The 21,704-nt window shown below is 46.2% G+C and overlaps 1 protein-coding gene across 3 annotated transcripts in view; it reads right to left on the minus strand.

The window, feature by feature from the left end:
- Window positions 1-21,704, minus strand: part of LOC139227798 (homeodomain-interacting protein kinase 1-like) — a 76,762-nt gene that overhangs the window by 37,126 nt on the left and 17,932 nt on the right. For all 3 annotated transcript variants that reach the window (XM_070858853.1, XM_070858852.1, XM_070858854.1), the window contains exons 2-3: window positions 18,434-18,557; window positions 19-138 (exon numbers count right to left, since the gene is read on the minus strand). In XM_070858853.1, the coding sequence (XP_070714954.1) occupies window positions 19-138; window positions 18,434-18,511 (198 nt within the window). In that variant the 5' untranslated portion in view covers window positions 18,512-18,557. The remainder of the gene's footprint in view (window positions 1-18; window positions 139-18,433; window positions 18,558-21,704) is intronic.

The raw sequence follows: 21,704 nt of genomic DNA on the forward strand, positions 1-21,704 counted from the left end.
AAAGAAGATGTAATTAACCTTGAGCTTCCACAATGGATATCCTGAATCTGGATCTCTGTTAAAAAACCTTGTAGTCTTTGTTCCTGCACTTAACAAGTACTCAGCTGGCAAACCTTGTGTTTGGGAAATGTAGCGAATCTGAAAGAAAGCACAGAGAAGAACAACCATAAATGTAACCTTCCCCCAACTAGAAAATTTGAGATGATTTTGTTTAAAATCTTACACAATGCAGAAATCTCCCCCCGCCCCCGCACCCCCCCCCCCCGACACAATGAATTTTATTGCTGAACTAGTATTCTGTCTGCAGACTGCTGCTATACAATGCAACACCATGTTATGCTCGATGACCAGGCAATATGTTATAATGCCAACATCCTACAACAGACCCTGTGATTTTCACCTATTTTAACTACCAATTTCTCTACTCACGGCCTCTTCATTCAATTCAGCAACAGGCGTTAAACTGCCAGTCCACTGTCCTGCCTCTCAGTCGCCAAAGAATGAAAGAATTTTCCAGGTGGTTGCTTAACAGCTGTTCGTACCATCAGCTCCTCTCTCTGCCACTTCAATTTTAAACAGAGAGATGAGCGCACACCGACTGAACGAGCAGCTGTTAAGAGTAACCAGTTGGAAACTTCCTTTGCACTTGGGCAGACAGAACTGCAGAGTAGCAGCACTTTAAACAATGATGCAGTTAAAGCTGAACTGCAGTTAAAAGAGAAAATGACTAGGAAAACAAATACCAGAAAAATAAACTTGCATTTATATAGCGCCTTTCACATGCTCAGGATCCCCCAAAGCATTTCACAGTCAATGAAGTAATATTTTAAAGTATAGTCACTGTTATAATGGAGAAAAATGTGCAGCCAATTTGTGCACAAGATCCAACAAACAGCAATGAGACATGACCAGATTATGCTTGATATTGGGCGAGTGATAAATGATGCAGAGGACACCAGCTCTCCTTCAAATAGTGGCACGGAATCTTACACATACATCTTTATACGACCTAGGACACAACAATGGCATACCCAGCCCAGTCGACCCTGTAAAAGTCCTCTTCACAAACATCTGGGGAATTTTGACAAAATTGGGAGAGCTGTCCCACAGACTGTCAAGCAACAGCCTGACATAGTCACGCTCACAGAATCAAACTTATTAGGCAAGGTCCCAGACTCCTCGATTACCATCCCTGGCTATGTCCTGTCCCACCAGCAGGACAGAACTACCAGAGATGGCGGCACAGTTGTACACAGGAGGGAGGGAGTGGTCCCTGGGAGTCCTCAACATTGACTCCAGGCTCCAGCAAGTCTCATGGTATCAGGTCAAACATCGGCACAGAAACGTACTGCTGATTAACACAAATCGCCCTCCTTCTGCTGATCAATTACTACTCCGCCATGTTGAACACCACTTGGACAAGGCACTGAGAGCATCAAGAGCACAGAATGTACTCTGGGTGGGGGAATTCAATGTCCATCACCAAGAGTGGCTCGGTAGTAGCACTACTGACCGAGTCCTGAAGGACATAGCTGTTAACACAGGCCTGCAGCAGGTGGAGAGAGAACCAACATGAGGGAAAAACCTACACAACCTCATCCTTACAAATCTACCTATTGCAGATGCATCTGTCTATGACCGTATTGTTAGGAGTGACCAGTCCATCATGTTGTGTTGCACTATCACTGTGCTAAATGGGATCAATTCAGATCGATCTAGAAGCTCAAAACTGGGCATCAATGAGGTGCTATGGGCCATCAGCAGCAGCAAAATTGTGTTCCACCACAATCTGTAACCTCATGGCCCAGCATATCCCTCACTCTAACATTACATCTAGCCAGGCGAGCAACCCTGGTTCAATGAGGAGGGTCGAAGAGCATGCCAGGAGCAGAACTAGGCACAGCTGAAAATGAGGTGCCAACCTGGTGAAGCTACAACACAGTGGAAGCAGCAAGCTACAGACAGAGCTATGCGATCCCACAACCAACAGATCAGATCGAAGCTCTGCAGTGCTGCCACATACAGTGGTGAATGGTGGTGGATAATTAAACAACTATCAAGAGGAGGAGGTTGCATGAACAGCCTCATCCTCAACGATGGTGGAGTGCAAAAGACAAGGCTAAAGCGTTCGCAACCATCCTCAGCCAGTAGTGCAAAGTGGATGATCCATCTCGGCCTCCCTAGCATCAGATGAGTCTTCAGCCAATTTGATTCGAACGGTGTGATTTCAGGAAACGGCTGAGCACACAGGATACAGCAAAGGCTTCAGCCCCCAACAACATCCCGGCTGTAATGGTGAACACCCGTGCTCCAGAACAAGCCGAGCCTCTAGCTAAGCTGTTCCAGTATAGCTACAACACTGGCATTTACCTGGCAAGGCAAAAAATAGCCCAAGAATGTCTTATGCACAAAAAGGACAAATACAATTCAGCCAATCCCCATCAGCCTACTCTAATCAGCAGCACAGTGATGGTCATGGAAAGTACTATCAAGAGGCACGCGCTCACCAATAAGCTGCTTGCCGATGCTAAGTTTGGGTTCCACCAGGATCATTCTGCTCCCAACCTCATTAAGCCTTGGTCCAAACATGGACAGAAGAGCTGAATTCCAGAGGTGAGGTGAGAGTGACTGCCCTTGACATCAAGGCAGCCTTGTGTGGCACCAAGGAGTGCTAATAAAACTGCAGTCAATGGGGATCAGGGGGCAAACTATCCACTGGAGTCCTACCTAGCAAAAAGGAAGATGGTTGTGGTTTTTTTAAGCCAGCCTGAGAACAACACTGCAGGAGTTCCTCAAGGCAGTGTCCAAAGCCCAGCCATCTTCAGCTACTTCATTAAATGACCTTCTTTCCATCGTAAAGGTCAGAAGTTAGTTGAGGATTGCAGTGATCAGTTCCATTCTCACTCCTCAGATAATGAAGCAGTCTGCGCCCACATGCAGAAAGACTTGAACAACATCCAGGCTTGGACTGTTAAATGGCAAGTAATATTCACGCCATACATGTGCCAGGCAATGACCATCTCCATTGAGAGAGAATCTAACCACCTCGCTTTGACATTCAATGACATTACCATTGTCGAATCCCCCACCATCAACATCCATGGGGTCACCATTGGCCAGAAACTTTACTGGACCAGCCATATAAATATTATGGCTTCAAGAACAGGTCAGAGGCTGGGTATTCTGTGCAGGTGACTTACCTCAGGACTCCCCAAAGCCTTTCCATCACCGACAAGGCACGTCAGGAGTATGATGGAATACTCGCCACTTGCCTGGATAAGTGCAGCTCCAACAACACTCAAGGCTGGGGGGGGGGGGGGGGGGAGGGGTGTAGTTTGTATGGCTGGAGAAGGTTACAGAGTTAGGAGGGGAGGTGGAGGCATGGCCATGGATGCATTTAAACAGAAGTGTGAGAATGTGTGAGGCCGCAACCGAGACTCCAGGATGGTATGTTGCCTCCCTGGTGCAAGGATCAAGGATGTCTCGGAGCGGGTGCAGGACATTCTGAAAAGGGAGGGAGAACAGCCAGTTGTCATGGTGCAGATTGGTACCAACGACATAGGTAAAAAAAAAAAAGGGATGAGGTCCTACGAAACGAATTTAAGGAGCTAGGAGCTAAATTAAAAAGTAGGACCTCAAAAGTAGTAATCTCAGGATTGCTACCAGTGCCACGTGCTAGTCAGAGTAGGAATCGCAGGATAGCACAGATGAATACGTGGCTTGAGCAGTGGTGCAGCAGGGAGGGATTCAAATTCCTGGGGCATTGGAACCGGTTCTGGGGGAGGTGGGACCAGTACAAACCGGACGGTCTACACCTGGGCAGGACCGGAACCAATGTCCTAGGGGGAGTGTTTGCTAGTGCTGTTGGGGAGGAGTTAAACTAATATGGCAGGGGGATGGGAACCAATGCAGGGAGACAGAGGGAGACAAAAAGGAGGCAAAAGCAAAAGACAGAAAGGAGATGAGGAAAAGTGGAGGGCAGAGAAACCCAAGGCAAAGAACAAAAAGGGCCACTGTACAGCAAAATTCTAAAAGGACAAAGGGTGTTAAAAAAACAAGCCTGAAGGCTTTGTGTCTTAATGCAAGGAGTATCCGCAATAAGGTGGATGAATTAACTGTGCAAATAGAGGTTAACAAATATAATGTGATTGGGATTACGGAGACGTGGCTCCAGGATGATCAGGGCTGGGAACTCAACATCCAGGGGTATTCAACATTCAGGAAGGATAGAATAAAAGGAAAAAGAGGTGGGGTAGCATTGCTGGTTAAAGAGGAGATTAATGCAATAGTTAGGAAAGACATTAGCTTGGATGATGTGGAATCTATATGGGTAGAGCTGCAGAAGACCAAAGGGCAAAAAACGTTAGTGGGAGTTGTGTACAGACCTCCAAACAGTAGTAGTGATGTTGGAGAGGGCATCAAACAGGAAATTAGGGATGCATGCAATAAAGGTGCAGCAGTTATAATGGGTGACTTTAATATGCACACAGATTGGGCTAGCCAAACTGGAAGCAATACGGTAGAGGAGGATTTCCTGGAGTGCAGAAGGGATGGTTTTCTAGACCAATATGTTGAGGAACCAACTAGGGGGGAGGCCATCTTAGACTGGGTGTTGTGTAATGAGAGAGGATTAATTAGCAATCTCGTTGTGCGAGGCCCCTTGGGGAAGAGTGACCATAATATGGTGGAATTCTGCATTAGGATGGAGAATGAAACAGTTAATTCAGAGACCATGGTCCAGAACTTAAAGAAGGGTAACTTTGAAGGTATGAGGCGTGAATTGGCTAGGATAGATTGGCGAATGATACTGAAGGGGCTGACTGTGGATGGGCAATGGCAGACATTTAGAGACCACATGGAGGAACTACAACAATTGTACATTCCTGTCTGGCGTAAAAATAAAAAAGGGAAGGTGGCTCAACCGTGGCTATCAAGGGAAATCAGGGATAGTATTAAAGCCAAGGAAGTGGCATACAAATTGGCCAGAAATAGCAGCGAACCCGGGGACTGGGAGGAATTTAGAACTCAGCAGAGGAGGACAAAGGGTTTGATTCGGGCAGGGAAAATGGAGTACGAGAAGAAGCTTGCAGGGAACATTAAGACGGATTGCAAAAGTTTCTATAGATATGTAAAGAGAAAAAGGTTAGTAAAGACAAACGTAGGTCCCCTGCAGTCATAACGGGGAACAAAGAAATGGCAGACCAACTGAACAAGTACTTTGGTTCGGTATTCACTAAGGAGGACACAAACAACCTTCCGGATATAAAAGGGGTCAGAGGGTCTAGTAAGGAGGAGGAACTGAGGGAAATCTTTATTAGTCGGGAAATTGTGTTGGGGAAATTGATGGGATTGAAAGCCGATAAATCCCCAGGGCCTGATGGACTGCATCCCAGAGTGCTTAAGGAGGTGGCCTTGGAAATAGCGGATGCATTGACAGTCATTTTCCAACATTCCATTGACTCTGGATCAGTTCCTATCGAGTGGAGGGTAGCCAATGTAACCCCACTTTTTAAAAAAGGGAGAGAAAACAGGGAATTATAGACCGGTCAGCCTGACCTCAGTAGTGGGTAAAATGATGGAATCAATTATTAAGGATGTCATAGCAGTGCATTTGGAAAATGGTGACATGATAGGTCCAAGTCAGCATGGATTTGTGAAAGGGAAATCATGCTTGACAAACCTTCTGGAATTTTTTGAGGATGTTTCCAATAGAGTGGACAAGGGAGAACCAGTTGATGTGGTATATTTGGACTTTCAGAAGGCTTTCGACAAGGTCCCACACAAGAGATTAATGTGCAAAGTTAAAGCACATGGGATTGGGGGTAGTGTGCTGACGTGGATTGAGAACTGGTTGTCAGACAGGAAGCAAAGAGTAGGAGTAAATGGGTACTTTTCAGAATGGCAGGCAGTGACTAGTGGGGTACCGCAAGGTTCTGTGCTGGGGCCCCAGCTGTTTACATTGTACATTAATGATTTAGACGAGGGGATTAAATGTAGTATCTCCAAATTTGCGGATGACACTAAGTTGGGTGGCAGCGTGAGCTGCGAGGAGGATGCTGTGAGGCTGCAGAGCGACTTGGATAGGTTAGGTGAGTGGGCAAATGCATGGCAGATGAAGTATAATGTGGATAAATGTGAGGTTATCCACTTTGGTGGTAAAAACAGAAAGACAGACTATTATCTGAATGGTGACAGATTAGGAAAAGGGGAGGTGCAACGAGACCTGGGTGTCATGGTACATCAGTCATTGAAGGTTGGCATGCAGGTACAGCAGGCGGTTAAGAAAGCAAATGGCATGTTGGCCTTCATAGCGAGGGGATTTGAGTACAGGGGCAGGGAGGTGTTGCTACAGTTGTTCAGTGCCTTGGTGAGGCCACACCTGGAGTATTGTGTACAGTTTTGGTCTCCTAACTTGAGGAAGGACATTCTTGCTATTGAGGGAATGCAGCGAAGATTCACCAGACTGATTCCCGGGATGGTGGGACTGACCTATCAAGAAAGACTGGATCAACTGGGCTTGTATTCACTGGAGTTCAGAAGAATGAGAGGGGACCTCATAGAAACGTTTAAAATTCTGACGGGTTTAGACAGGTTACATAGAAACATAGAAACATAGAAAATAGGTGCAGGAGTAGGCCATTCGGCCCTTCTAGCCTGCACCGCCATTCAATGAGTTCATGGCTGAACATTCAACTTCAGTACCCCATTCCTGCTTTCTCGCCATACCCCTTGATCCCCCTAGCAGTAAGGACCTCATCTAACTCCTTTTTGAATATATTTAGTGAATTGGCCTCAACAACTTTCTGTGGTAGAGAATTCCACAGGTTCACCACTCTCTGGGTGAAGAAGTTCCTCCGCATCTCGGTCCTAAATGGCTTACCCCTTATCCTTAGACTGTGACCCCTGGTTCTGGACTTCCCCAACATTGGGAACATTCTTCCTGCATCTAACCTGTCTAACCCCGTCAGAATTTTATATGTTTCTATGAGGTCCCCTCTCATTCTTCTGAACTCCAGTGAATACAAGCCCAGTTGATCCAGTCTTTCTTGATAGGTCAGTCCCGCCATCCCGGGAATCAGTCTGGTGAACCTTCGCTGCACTCCCTCAATAGCAAGAATGTCCTTCCTCAGGTTAGGAGACCAAAACTGTACACAATACTCCAGGTGTGGCCTCACCAATGCCCTGTACAACTGTAGCAACACCTCCCTGCCCCTGTACTCAAATCCCCTTGCTATGAAGGCCAACATGCCATTTGCTTTCTTAACCGCCTGCTGCACCTGCATGCCAACCTTCAATGACTGATGTACCATGACACCCAGGTCTCTTTGCACCTCCCCTTTTCCTAATCTGTCACCATTCAGATAATAGTCTGTCTCTCTGTTTTTACCACCAAAGTGGATAACCTCACATTTATCCACATTATACTTCATCTGCCATGCATTTGCCCACTCACCTAACCTATCCAAGTCGCTCTGCAGCCTCACAGCATCCTCCTCGCAGCTCACACTGCCACCCAACTTAGTGTCATCCGCAAATTTGGAGATACTACATTTAATCCCCTCATCTAAATCATTAATGTACAGTGTAAACAGCTGGGGCCCCAGCACAGAACCTTGCGGTACCCCACTAGTCACTGCCTGCCATTCTGAAAAGTACCCATTTACTCCTACTCTTTGCTTCCTGTCTGACAACCAGTTCTCAATCCATGTCAGTACACTACCCCCAATCCCATGTGCTCTAACTTTGCACATCAATCTCTTGTGTGGGACCTTGTCGAACGCCTTCTGAAAGTCCAAATATACCACATCAACTGGTTCTCCCTTATCCACTCTACTGGAAACATCCTCAAAAAATTCCAGAAGATTTGTCAAGCATGATTTCCCTTTCACAAATCCATGCTGACTTGGACCTATCATGTCACCTCTTTCCAAATGCACTGCTATGACATCCTTAATAATTGATTCCATCATTTTACCCACTACCGATGTCAGGCTGACCGGTCTATAATTCCCTGTTTTCTCTCTCCCTCCTTTTTTAAAAAGTGGGGTTACATTGGCTACCCTCCACTCCATAGGAACTGATCCAGAGTCAATGGAATGTTGGAAAATGACTGTCAACGCATCCACTATTTCCAAGGCCACCTCCTTAAGTACTCTGGGATGCAGTCCATCAGGCCCTGGGGATTTATCGGCCTTCAATCCCATCAATTTCCCCAACACAATTTCCCGGCTAATAAGGATTTCCATCAGTTCCTCCTCCTTACTAGACCCCCCCGACCCCTTTTATAACCGGAAGGTTGTTCGTGTCCTCCTTCGTGAATACCGAACCAAAGTACTTGTTCAATTGGTCCGCCATTTCTTTGTTCCCCGTTATGACTTCCCCTGATTCTGACTGCAGGGGACCTACATTTGTCTTTACTAACCTTTTTCTCTTTACATATCTATAGAAACTTTTGCAATCCGTCTTAATGTTTCTTCTCATACTCCATTTTCCCTGCCCTAATCAAACCCTTTGTCCTCCTCTGCCGAGTTCTAAATTTCTCCCAGTCCCCAGGTTCGCTGCTATTTCTGGCCAATTTGTATGCCACTTCCTTGGCTTTAATACTATCCCTGATTTCCCTTGATAGCCACGGTTGAGCCACCTTCCCTTTTTTATTTCTATGCCAGACAGGAATGTACAATTGTTGTAGTTCATCCATGCGGTCTCTAAATGTCTGCCATTGCCCATCCACAGTCAACCCCTTAAGTATCATTCGCCAATCCATCTCAGCCAATTCACGCCTCATACCTTCAAAGTTAGCCTTCTTTAAGTTCTGGACCATGGTCTCTGAATTAACTGTTTCATTCTCCATCCTAATGCAGAATTCCACCATATTATGGTCACTCTTCCCCAAGGGGCCTCGCACAACGAGATTGCTAATTAATCCTTTCTCATTACATAACACCCAGTCTAAGATGGCCTCCCCCCTAGTTGGTTCCTCGACATATTGGTCTAAAAAACCATCCCTTTTGCACTCCAGAAAATCCTCCTCCACCGTATTGCTTCCAGTTTGGTTAGCCCAATCTATGTGCATATTAAAGTCACCCATTATAACTGCTGCACCTTTATTGCACGCACCCCTAATTTCCTGTTTGATGCCCTCCCCAACATCACTACTACTGTTTGGAGGTCTGTACACAACTCCCACTAACGTTTTTTGCCCTTTGGTGTTCTGCAGCTCTACCCATATAGATTCCACATCATCCAAGCTAATGTCCTTCCTAACTATTGCCTTAATCTCCTCCTTAACCAGCAATGCTACCCCACCTCCTTTTCCTTTTATTCTATCCTTCCTGAATATTGAATACCCCTGGATGTTGAGTTCCCAGCCCTGCTCATCCTGGAGCCACGTCTCCGTAATCCCAATCACATCATATTTGTTAACATCTATTTGCACAGTTAATTCATCCACCTTATTGCGGATACTCCTTGCATTAAGACACACAGCCTTTAGGCTTGTTTTTTTTAACACCCTCTGTCCTTTTAGAATTCTGCTGTACAATGGCCCTTTTTGTTCTTTGCCTTGGGTTTCTCTGCCCTCCACTTTTCCTCATCTCCTTTCTGTCTTTTGTTTTTGCCTCCTTTTTGTTTCCCTCTATCTCCCTGCATTGGTTCCCATCCCCCTGCCATATTAGTTTAACTCCTCCCCAACAGCACTAGCAAACACTCCCCCGAGGACATTGGTTCCGATTCTGCCCAGGTGCAGACCGTCCGGATTGTACTGGTCCCACCTCCCCCAGAACCGGTTCCAATGCCCCAGGAATTTGAATCCCTCCCTGCTGCACCATTGCTCAAGCCACGTATTCATCTGAGCTATCCTGCGATTCCTACTCTGACTAGCACGTGGTACTGGTAGCAATCCCGAGATTACTACTTTTGAGGTCCTACTTTTTAATTTAGCTCCTAGCTCCTTAAATTCATTTCGTAGGAACTCATCCTTTTTTTTTACCTATGTCATTGGTACCAACGTGCACCACGACAACTGGCTGTTCTCCCTCCCTTTTTAGAATGTCCTCCACCCGCTCCGAGACATCCTTGACCCTTGCACCAGGGAGGCAACATACCATCCTGGAGTCTCGGTTGCGGCCGCAGAAACGCCTATCTATTCCCCTTACAATTGAATCCCCTATCACTATCGCTCTTCCACTCTTTTTCCTGCCCTCCTGTGCAACAGAGCCAGCCACGGTGCCATGAACTTGGCTGCTGCTGCCCTCCCCTGATGAGTCATCCCCCTCAACAGTACTCAAAGCGGTGAAACTGTTGTCCAGGGGAATGACCACAGGGGACCCCTGCACTACCTTCCTTGCACTACTCTTCCTGCTGGTCTTCCATTCCCTCGCTGGCTGTGGACCCTTCTCCTGCAGTAAGACCAACTCGCTACACGTGATACTCACGTCATTCTCAGCATCGTGGATGCTCCAGAGTGAATCCACCATCAGCTCCAACTCCGCAACGCGGACCGTCAGTAGCCGGAGGTGGACACACTTCCCGCACACGTAGTCGTCAGGGACACTGGTGTTGTCCCTGTGTTCCCACATGGTACAGGAGGAGCATATCACGTGACCGAGCTGTCCTGCCATGACTTAACCCTTAGATACACTTAAATTGCCGACAACAATGTTAAAAGTTACTGACTAATAAAGAAAAAGAAAAACTACTCACCAATCAGCAGCCAATCACTTACCACGTTGGCTGTGACGTCACCTTTTGATTTCTTTCTACTTCTTTTTTGCCTTCTCTCCCAGCTGGAGCTGCACCGGTACGCCTCTCTCGACTCCCGCCTCTCTCGACGCTCCCCGGACTGCTGAGCCTTTTATAGGCCGCTGCCTCTCTCGACTCCCGCCTCTCTCGACGCTCCCCGGACTGCTGAGCCTTTTATAGGCCGCTGCCTCTCTCGACTCCCGCCTCTCTCGACGCTCCCCGGACTGCTGAGCCTTTTATAGGCCGCTGCCTCTCTCGACTCCCGCCTCTCTCGACGCTCCCCGGACTGCTGAGCCTTTTATAGGCCGCTGCCTCTCTCGACTCCCGCCTCTCTCGACGCTCCCCGGACTGCTGAGCCTTTTATAGGCCGCTGCCTCTCTCGACTCCCGCCTCTCTCGACGCTCCCCGGACTGCTGAGCCTTTTATAGGCCGCTGCCTCTCTCGACTCCCGCCTCTTTCGACGCTCCCCGGACTGCTGAGCCTTTTATAGGCCGCTGCCTCTCTCGACTCCCGCCTCTCTCGACACTCCCCAGACTGCTGAGCCTTTTATAGGCCGCTGCCTCTCTCGACTCCCGCCTCTCTCGACGCTCCCCGGACTGCTGAGCCTTTTATAGGCCGCTGCCTCTCTCGACTCCCGCCTCTCTCGACGCTCCCCGGACTGCTGAGCCTTTTATAGGCCGCTGCCTCTCTCGACTCCCGCCTCTCTCGACGCTCCCCGGACTGCTGAGCCTTTTATAGGCCGCTGCCTCTCTCGACTCCCGCCTCTCTCGACGCTCCCCGGACTGCTGAGCCTTTTATAGGCCGCTGCCTCTCTCGACTCCCGCCTCTCTCGACGCTCCCCGGACTGCTGAGCCTTTTATAGGCCGCTGCCTCTCTCGACTCCCGCCTCTCTCGACTCTCCCCGGACTGCTGAGCCTTTTATAGGCCGCTGCCTCTCTCGACTCCCGCCTCTCTCGACGCTCCCCGGACTGCTGAGCCTTTTATAGGCCGCTGCCTCTCTCGACTCCCGCCTCTCTCGACGCTCCCCGGACTGCTGAGCCTTTTATAGGCCGCTGCCTCTCTCGACTCCCGCCTCTCTGAGATGCAGGAAGATGCAGGAAGAATGTTCCCAATGTTGGGGAAGTCCAGAACCAGGGGTTACAGTCTAAGGATAAGGGGTAAGCCATTTAGGACCGAGATGAGGAGAAACTTCTTCACCCAGAGAGTGGTGAACCTGTGGAATTCTCTACCACAGAAAGTAGTTGAGGCCAATTCACTAAATATATTCAAAAGGGAGTTAGATGAAGTCCTTACTACTCGGGGGATCAAGGGGTATGGCGAGAAAGCAGGAAGGGGGTACTGAAGTGCATGTTCAGCCATGAACTCATTGAATGGCGGTGCAGGCTAGAAGGGCTGAATGGCCTACTCCTGCACCTATTTTCTATGTTTCTATCTTTCTATGAGACTCTAGGGGACCGGGAGCCGATGGAAGTCAGTGAGGACAGCCGTGATAGAGGAGTGTGGGACTTGATACGACACAATACGAGCAGTAGAGTTTTGAATGAGATGAAGGTTACAGAGCATGAAGGATAGGAGACTAGCCAGGAGATCATTAGAATAATAAAGTATAGTGGTGGTAATGTCATGTACAAGGGTTTCAACAGCAGATAGGCTGAGATGAAGGCAGATACTGGCCATGTTACGGAACTGAAAGTAGGTATACTTTGCAATGGACAGGATATTGGGTCGGAAGCTTAGGCCAGAGTCAAATAGAATACCACAGTTGCAAACTTTCCTGTTTATCTCAAGATATGGATTGGAATAGTCATTGGTGAAAGAGCTAAGTTTATCATGGGTGCCAAAGAAGATTACGGCTTATCCAAGAATATACGTTGGACAAGAGATCAGACAGCATAAAAGCAGTGGAGGGGTCAAGAGGTAGTAGAGAGATAGAGCCAGAGCAAAGTATCATCAGCATATATGTGGAAGCTGATCCCATGTTTGTGGATGACGTCACCAAGGACGAGCATGTAGCTAGGAAGGACGCAGACAGGCTTAAATTAATAGGGAAAGAGGAGGGGAAGGAAATTAGCAGAGGAAGCTGAATGGACTACCGTTGTGACAATAATTCCATGAGCTCCTCACATTGGTTATTGGAAGTGAGGGTGAAAGGGGCATGGGAGAGGGGTTTATGGAGACAGTTGGTCGGGGAGAAAAGGAGCCTGTAATTATCTTTGCCCTCCACCATGATCTTGCAGTGGTCTATAGTTTTAGTACAGCTGACTAGTTTTAGTACCTCTGACTATGAATGGTTAAGCAAGTTGTGCACCAAGTTCACTCAAGTTTGCACCTCTTGGACTTGAGGAAACAAAGATGCCAAGAGGATGGGAGGAGTGAAGGTTTTGCTGGTTGCAAAGACATCAAGGATGGAGATAAGGAAGGATTTGATTGAACAAATCAACAGCTACAGTGGAAAATGCTAGTCAAATGCTTGCCTAAGTTGGAATGGCATTTGTGAGAAATGTATTTAATAGGGTGATGGGGGGCTGTGTGGGGGGGGGGGGGGAAAGAAGAGTAATAGTGAAGGAACATTCAAAATATTGCCTTCATTTCTTACATGTGTCTCATTGAACAGTTTAACAATGTATAATAGCACATTATTTGGAAACATTTACTATTAACATTAACTGCAGTACATTATAGTAGGCTACTAGTTATCACAACTTCACAGCAGATAGGCTGATGCCAATAATTGTAGTCATCTGTTGCTTTTCACACACACCAGCTTTCTCCCATTCAACTGAGACAAAAACAAGTCTGTTGCAATATCCACACCCACTTGCTGGGGCCGAACTTCCCAGAAATGAAAGTGCGAAGTACAATAAACATATCTTATCTCACTTTCAGGCACTGGTTACTATGCAATTCATTTCAAAGACACAAAAATATAGATGGTAAAAGTGATCTTTGTATAAAGATACAAAACAACAGGACCAGAATTAAAGCTCCGTATTTCACACTTGCATTTTTAATTATTTTTAAAACTACACTGGATCAGAATTTTCAAGTAATGAACTTTCATTTTCTCACTAAGCCTAGAGTAAACAGCAGCACGATCATTAATCCTAGTGTGATATCCTGTGAGTATTATGGGTTGAAGTGCACCAATAGCTGCATTCACATGCACAGCCACTGAAAATCTGTAAAAATTGAACAAAACTTTAACCATTACACCTCCAGCAGGCCCACAGTTTCCATGAGCTAGGTGGTTTTCTAAGTTTTCAGCTCAAGCACAATGATGTTGACTATACATCAATATTGCAGTAATAACATTACTTATTGCTATGGAACTAAGCAGCTTAAGACACAACTAAAAACAATATGATTTAGCTTACTCTTCGACTTAATTGGTATTGATCAAGTTCTAGAGACCAGAAGGTCCCATTTTCAATTTGTGTCTGTGCCGAGTCAACTGATCTCAGCTGGGGTAAAAGTAGCAATGTTGCAATCGGCCTGACAGGTCCAGGCAGCGGGCAGTCGAGGGGGTCGTTCAGCCCAACTGCCTTCCTCTCTTCCTTCGCTGCCTTCCTAGTGCAGCGAAGGTTCACCAGACTGATTCCAGGGATGGTTGGACTAACATACAAGAAGTGATTGGATCAACTGGGCCTTTATTCACTGGAGTTTAGAAGGATGAGAGGGGATCTCATAGAAACATATAAGATTCTGACAGGACTGGACAGGTTAGATGCGGGAAGAATGTTCCCTATGTTGGGGAAGTCCAGAACCAGGGGACATAGTCTTAGGATAAGACCTTTTCGGTAGGCCATTTAGGACTGAGATGAGGAGAAACTTCTTCACTCAGAGAGTTGTTAACCTGTGGAATTCCCTGCCGCAGAGTGTTGTTGATGCCAGTTCTTTAGATATATTCAAGAGGGAGTTAGATATGGCCCTTACGGCTAAAGAGATCAAGGGGTATGGAGAGAAAGCAGGAAAAGGGTACTGAGGGAATGATCAGCCATGATCTTATCAAATGGCGGTGCAGGCTCGAAGGGCCAAACGGCCTACTCCTGCACCTATTTTCCATGTTTCTATGATTACATTTGCACCAGAGTGTCCCTTGAGATGGAGCACGCGGTGTCTACCAGTACGCTCGCAGCCTTCCGCGAGAGGTGGGCACCGGAGGAACTGGAGTGCATCCTTACCCCCGGGTACAGAATTTTTAATTTGATTGGCAAAGTTCAGAGTTAACTTCTAAATTTGTGGGGTCTAGTGCCCTTACCAAAAGGGGACACTTGATTTAAAGTTATGTTTTAAAATAATTGCATGCAGCCCAAACAACCCTAGGCTAATGAGAGGAAACACTTTCACTTAACTTTTATTTCCTGCTGCCCGTTTTGGAGGAAAGATCCCATTTGGAAAAATTGGCTTTTGTTACCTGTTTGGCGGGGCCTGCCCGCCCGAACACCTCCTCGGCGGGGCCCGTCCGACAACCTGCTTGGCGGGGCTCGCCCGAAGGGGCCGGACAACCTCCTTGGCGGGGCCAAACAGCTCTTCGGTGGGACCCCCCGTCCCCCCCATCTAACGTTCCGAAATCCAGAAATACCCGAAGCTGGGCTCGGGTGTTTCTGGATTAGTGATGTCAGAAAACAAATTGAAAGTCCGGAAAAGCCCGGAATCTGGAACAGCCTCGGTCCTGAATTTTAGGCGCACCTATAGTGTCATGGGAGTTTTTATGTCCACCTAAGGGGCGGACAGGGCCTCGATTTAAATTCTCATCTGAAAAACAGAATTTCTGACAGTGCAGCACTCCCTCAGTACTGCACTGGAGAGTCAGCCTAGATTTTTGTGCTCAAAGTCTCTGGAGTAGGATTTGAACCCACAATCTTCTGACTCGGAGGCGAGGGAGCTGCTAACAGAGCTACAGCTGACACAAATGTAGGAAATCATTTTGATGCACAGTGTGCACCTTGGCAGCCTATTTTAGTGCTCTTTTGAATGTATGCAGACTCTGCCAAATTTTCTGTACAGAAACTTTTACATTTAACTGCACAATACCTGAGAAACAGCGTCACTAGATACAATGTCAAATGAGCAGACCTTATTATTCTATTTAGCATTCTCCCGTGTGCACACATGTTCCCAACCACAAACTTCTAAACCAATGATATATTATCCACCTAAAACGTTAGCGCTGTTTCTTTCTCCACAGATGCTGACTGACCCGCTGAGGTTTCCAGTATTTTCTGTATATATTATCCATTCACTAGTTCAGAGACGGCGGAAGCATGGCTGAATAACTATACTTGTTGGCACTGCCACACTAAATGCTGAAACAACAGTGACTGCAAAGACAGCACTAGAGTGGTGAAATACACTATCATGAGCACACTCTACAAACAGGTAGTTTATGTGGAAAAAGTACTAAACATTGAAGGAATTTTTAAAAAAGGATATAGTAGCTTCCACAGTTTGGTGACTTACTCTTACTAGCTAGTACAAATATCTTCAAAACTTGTGTTACTGCTATGTATAAATACAAAGTGCATGATAAATAGAATAGAATATACACAAACTGGCATTATATAGTGGCATCCACATGAAAAATACAGCAGGAATCGTTAGAAGTCAAATCTGGTTAAAGACATGTTTTGTTTCTGCATTTAGCATCAGAAATGCAGCCAGGACAGTCTCAAGGGCAGCAACCTCAAAATGTGCTCAATTAAATGTTGTGCTTCTTAAAGTGAAGCAGATCAGTGCTGAGGGATAATCGTGACTGGAAAATGTTTAAAAAATTATAAATTACTTCAAGTTAAATATGTAAAAATGTCTATCATAAAAAATATATAAATATAAACACCACGTGGTCACAACATTCCAAAGGCATTCCACCTGTAGATGGTGCTGTGAGCATTACATGTCAATGATAAGTGACAGGGAAAATTAGTAACTCATATTTGGAACCATTACAGGAGAAAAAAAATGTAAAAGGTGAATTAGAAACAGACCGCCTTAAAAAAGAAACTACAAAATGCTAGACCTCAGAAAGAACTGAAAGGCATCTGCAGCCAAATACCGCATACAGAAAGATTCACCCTCCCAAATGCAAAATAGAACAGGCGAGTGAGTAACCAAAAACATTAAGTTTATAACTAATTATGGCTCTCAAATGGTTTAAGAGATTTTCAGATTCCCTACCACGTGATCGGCAAACAGAAAAATTACTCAACCACAAAGGTGAATTCAAGAAGCCAAAAATCAGGCAATGAACCAAATGATCCCCCTCCCATCCTCAGGCATGCTGCCCCGCTGTCTGTCTACCCCCTTGAAGCAAGATTCTCATTACGATACAACTCCACACCACCCCCCCCCCCCCACCTCACAACGGACACTTAAATAGCACCAACACTCCCCCTCCTGCTGAGTAACAACAAATCACACCACGACTCGTCCTACCTACCCCCGCTTGGAACTCTTTCTCTCTCTCCTTCCCCCTCCCCTCCGAAGCAAAGTCCTGCTTGCCATTTCCCTCCCCTTCCTTCTGCCTCACCCTACACACTCCCACCGCTCTCCCCACCTCCAACCTCCCACTCCCCAGTCCTCGCCCTTTCTTAAGCCTGTCTCCAGTTCCCCAACCCTCCTCTTTCCCTGTCCCCTTTCTTCTCCCGCAGCTCATCCTCACGCCATCCCCAGATGTTGGGAGGGTCGAAGCCACGGAGATGAAAATGTCATAAATCATGGTGTTGGTGGATCGGAAGCTAATGTAGGTTAACGAGCACTGGGGTGATAGGTGAATGAGACTTGGTGCGAGTTAGGATACGGGAAACAGAATTTTGGATGAGCTCAAGTTTATGAAGATGGGAAGCGGACCAGGAAAGCACTGAAATAGTCGAGTAAAAGCATGGAGGAGGGTTTCGGCGGGATATAAACTGAGGCAGCAGGGGGGGAATGGGCGATGTTAGAGTTGGAAGTATGTGGTCTTTATGATGGAGAGATGAGATGAGGTCGGAAGCTCAATTCAGGGTCAAATTGGAGGTTGCGTACAGTCCAGGTCAGCCAGAGACAGTGGCTAGAGAGGGGCATGGAATCGGTGGCAAGGGAACAGTTTGTGGCAGGAGCTCGAGACAATGGCTTTAGTCTTCCCAATGTTAATTTTCTTGGTGACCACCCATGTGAAACTGAAATATCAATTTATCTTTGGATAAGGTCTGCAGATAATGGACACTCAAGTGGTTTTTACACAGCAGTGCTAATTTTGGGAAAGCGACTCTAAACTGGCTCCTGGCAGTACCTCCCTGTTAACATTCCTATCTTGTACAGGGCAGAAGCAGAGTCAGCAAGTCTGGCAACAGCTTCTAAAATTCAAGAAATGAGTCTCCACTAGAACAGGGACAACTGGGCATTTTTTAAAGAAACATTGAAGTACTTTTTATCTTACAAACATGCAAGTTGAATATGGCCAGTCTTACAGCTGGATTACCACTTTACCACCCCACACAAATCAGGGATTCAAGCCCGACAGTCCAATGTGTTCTAAAGCAGATCCCAGTTACAATTAATAATCTCAGCATAATAAAGTCCTCCTATGGATGAAGATAAAAAGTTATTTCTACTTAAATTGTGAAGTTATCTCCTCTTAAGGTTATATTTGATCAGCAGTATCATGCACAAACATTCAAAATTTCACATTTTACAGATTTTCTCTAACTTTGCATACCTGATCGTACTCTGATGCTCCTGGATACAATGGCCACCCCAAAAACATCTCTGCAATAACACAGCCTAATGACCACATGTCAATAGCTTCACAGAATCGTAGCCCAAGAATGATCTCAGGAGCTCTGCAAAGAGGAGAAAATAATTATTGCACTACCACTCGTACAAGATTGATATGCATTACTTTAGTAAGAGATTAAAACCAGCATTCTAAATTTAAACAACTAGTTACGAAGCATGCCATTAAACATTTCAAGCATCCCACTGTAATTTCTACTGCCATTACAAAAGGTGTAGGTGTGATCAAACGTACAGTGGCAGAAAATCAAACATCGAACCAGAAGAACGGCCTTAAATTTTTTTTTTAAGATAATTCAAAGCTGAGGCAGTAAATGTCTGTACAACTTTAAAAGTCAAAAATGAATGAAAAAATGCACGGGACTGGCAGGTCAGTATGGTCCACATACATGCCAGAACTCCCCAAACACCGAATTTAAGGAGTTCCTGTCCACTCTGGAGCTAAAATGTTCTGCATTCTTTAAAAATATTAAATGCTTCAAAACAAAATTCACCCAATACTCAAAACATTTTGACCAAAACATCTGCTGACATCACATAAATACATAGGATGACTGTGTGCCTATGCTAAAACACAGCTCGAGCTCTCCACCACTTGCTTGCCACCACTCTGAATGAGTCAACTGAAAATCAGGAAGACCAAAGCAACTGTTTTCAGTCCCCATACTCACTTCCACTCCCGAGTCACCAATTCAATTTTCCTCCCCCAGCCACTTGCTCAGGCCAAACCAGACTGCAAAACTTGCTTCATGTGTGATAGGAGTAGATAGAGAAAAGGTATTCCCCCTGGCGAGTGGATCAATAACCAGAGGTCACAGAATCAAAATCATTGGCGAAAGATCTAGAGGGGAGATGAGGAGAAATATTTCCCACTCAGTTGTCAGGACCTGGAATGCTCTATCCGAAAAGGTGGTGGAAGCCAGCTCCATAAATAATTTTAAAAGGAAGTTGGATAGGCACTTGATGAGGAATTTAAAGGGTTACGGACAAAAAAACAGGAATGTGGGACTAAGCACGACTATTCTAAGAATCAACACAGGCACAACGGGCCGAATCGCATCCTTTTGCACTGATGGTCGTCGACAGTGCAATCAAACGGCACTTACTCACCAATAACCTGCTCACTGATGCTCAATTTGGGTTCCGCCAGGACCACTTGGCTCCAGACCTCATTACAGCCTTGGCCCAAACATGGTCAAAAGAGCTGAATTCCAGAGGTGAGCTGAAAGTGACTGCCCTTGACATCAAGGCTCCATTTGACCGAGTGTCGCACCAAGGAGCCCATCTTCAGCTGCTTAACCAATGACCTACCCTCCATCACAGGGTCAGAAGTGGGGATATTCGCAGCGTGTTCAGTTCCATTCGCAAATCCTCAGATAATGAAGCAGTCTGTGCCTGCATGCAGTAAGACCTGGGCAACATTCAGACTTGGGCACCACACAAGTGCCAATCAATGATCATCTCCAACAAGAGAGTGTCTAACTCCCTCCCCATAATTCAATAGCATTACCATCGTTGAATTCTCCACCATCAACATCCCGGGGTCACCATGGACCAGGAACTTAACTGGACTAGCCACATAAATACTGTGGCTGCAAGAACAGGTCAGAAGCGGAGTATTCTGCAGCAAGTGACTCGTCTCCTAACTCCCAAAAAGCCTTTCGGCTACCTGCAAAGTAAAAGTCAGGAGTGTGATGGAATGCTTTCCACTTGTCTGACTGGGTGCAGCTTCAACATCACTCAAGAAGCTCAATGCCATTCAGGACAAAGCAACCCGCTTGATTGGCACCTCATCCACCACCTTAAACATTCACTCCCTCCACCACCAGTGCATCGTGGCTGCAGTGTGTACCATCTACAAGATGCACTGCAGCATCTCGTCAAGGCTTCTTTGACAGCACCTCCCAAACGTGTGACCTCTACCATAAGAATATAAGAATTAGGAACAGGAGTAGGCCATCTAGCCCCTCGAGCCTGCTCCGCCATTCAACAAGATCATGGCTAATCTGGCCGTGGACTCAGCTCCACTTACCTGCCCGCTCCCCGTAACCCTTAATTCCCTTATTGGTTAAAAATCTATCTATCGGTGACTTGAATACATTCAATGAGCTAGCCTCAACTGCTTCCTTGGGCAGAGAATTCCACAGATTCACAACCCTCTGGGAGAAGAAATTCCTTCTCAACTCAGTTTTAAATTGGCTGCCCCGTATTTTGAGGCTGTGCCCCCAAGTTCTAGTCTCCCCGACCAGTGGAAACAACCTCTCTGCCTCAATCTTGTCTATCCCTTTCATTATTTTAAATGTTTCTATATAAGATCACCCCTCATCCTTCTGAACTCCAACGAGTAAAGACCCAGTCTACTCAATCTATCATCATAAGGTAACCCCCTCATCTCCGGAATCAGCCGGGTGAATTGTCTCTGTACCCCCTCCAAAGCCAGTATATCCTTCCTTAAGTAAGGTGATCAAAACTGCACGCAGTACTCCAGGTGCGGCCTCACCAATACCCTATACAGTTGCAGAAGGACCTCCCTGCTTTTGTACTCTATCCCTCTCGCAATGAAGGACACCTAGGGAGGACACCAACAACCTTCCGGATATAAAAGGGGTCAGAGGATCTAGTAAGGAGGAGGAACTGAGGGAAATCTTTATTAGTCGAGAAATTGTGTTGGGGAAATTGATGGGATTGAAGGCCGATAAATCCCCAGGGCCTGATGGACTGCATCCCAGAGTACTTAAGGAGGTGGCCTTGGAAATAGTGGATGCATTGACAGTCATTTTCCAACATTCCATTGACTCTGGATCAGTTCCTATCGAGTGGAGGGTAGCCAATGTAACCCCACTTTTTAAAAAAGGAGGGAGAGAGAAAACAGGGAATTATAGACCGGTCAGCCTGACCTCAGTAGTGGGTAAAATGATGGAATCAATTATTAAGGATGTCATAGCAGTGCATTTGGAAAATGGTGACATGATAGGTCCAAGTCAGCATGGATTTGTGAAAGGGAAATCATGCTTGACAAACCTTCTGGAATTTTTTGAGGATGTTTCCAGTAAAGTGGACAAGGGAGAACCAGTTGATGTGGTATATTTGGACTTTCAGAAGGCTTTCGACAAGGTCCCACACAAGAGATTACTGTGCAAAGTTAAAGCACATGGGATTGGGGGTAGTGTGCTGACGTGGATTGAGAACTGGTT

The sequence above is a fragment of the Pristiophorus japonicus genome, chromosome 17, assembly GCF_044704955.1.
Source record: "Pristiophorus japonicus isolate sPriJap1 chromosome 17, sPriJap1.hap1, whole genome shotgun sequence".
Taxonomy (NCBI): Eukaryota; Metazoa; Chordata; class Chondrichthyes; family Pristiophoridae; genus Pristiophorus; species Pristiophorus japonicus.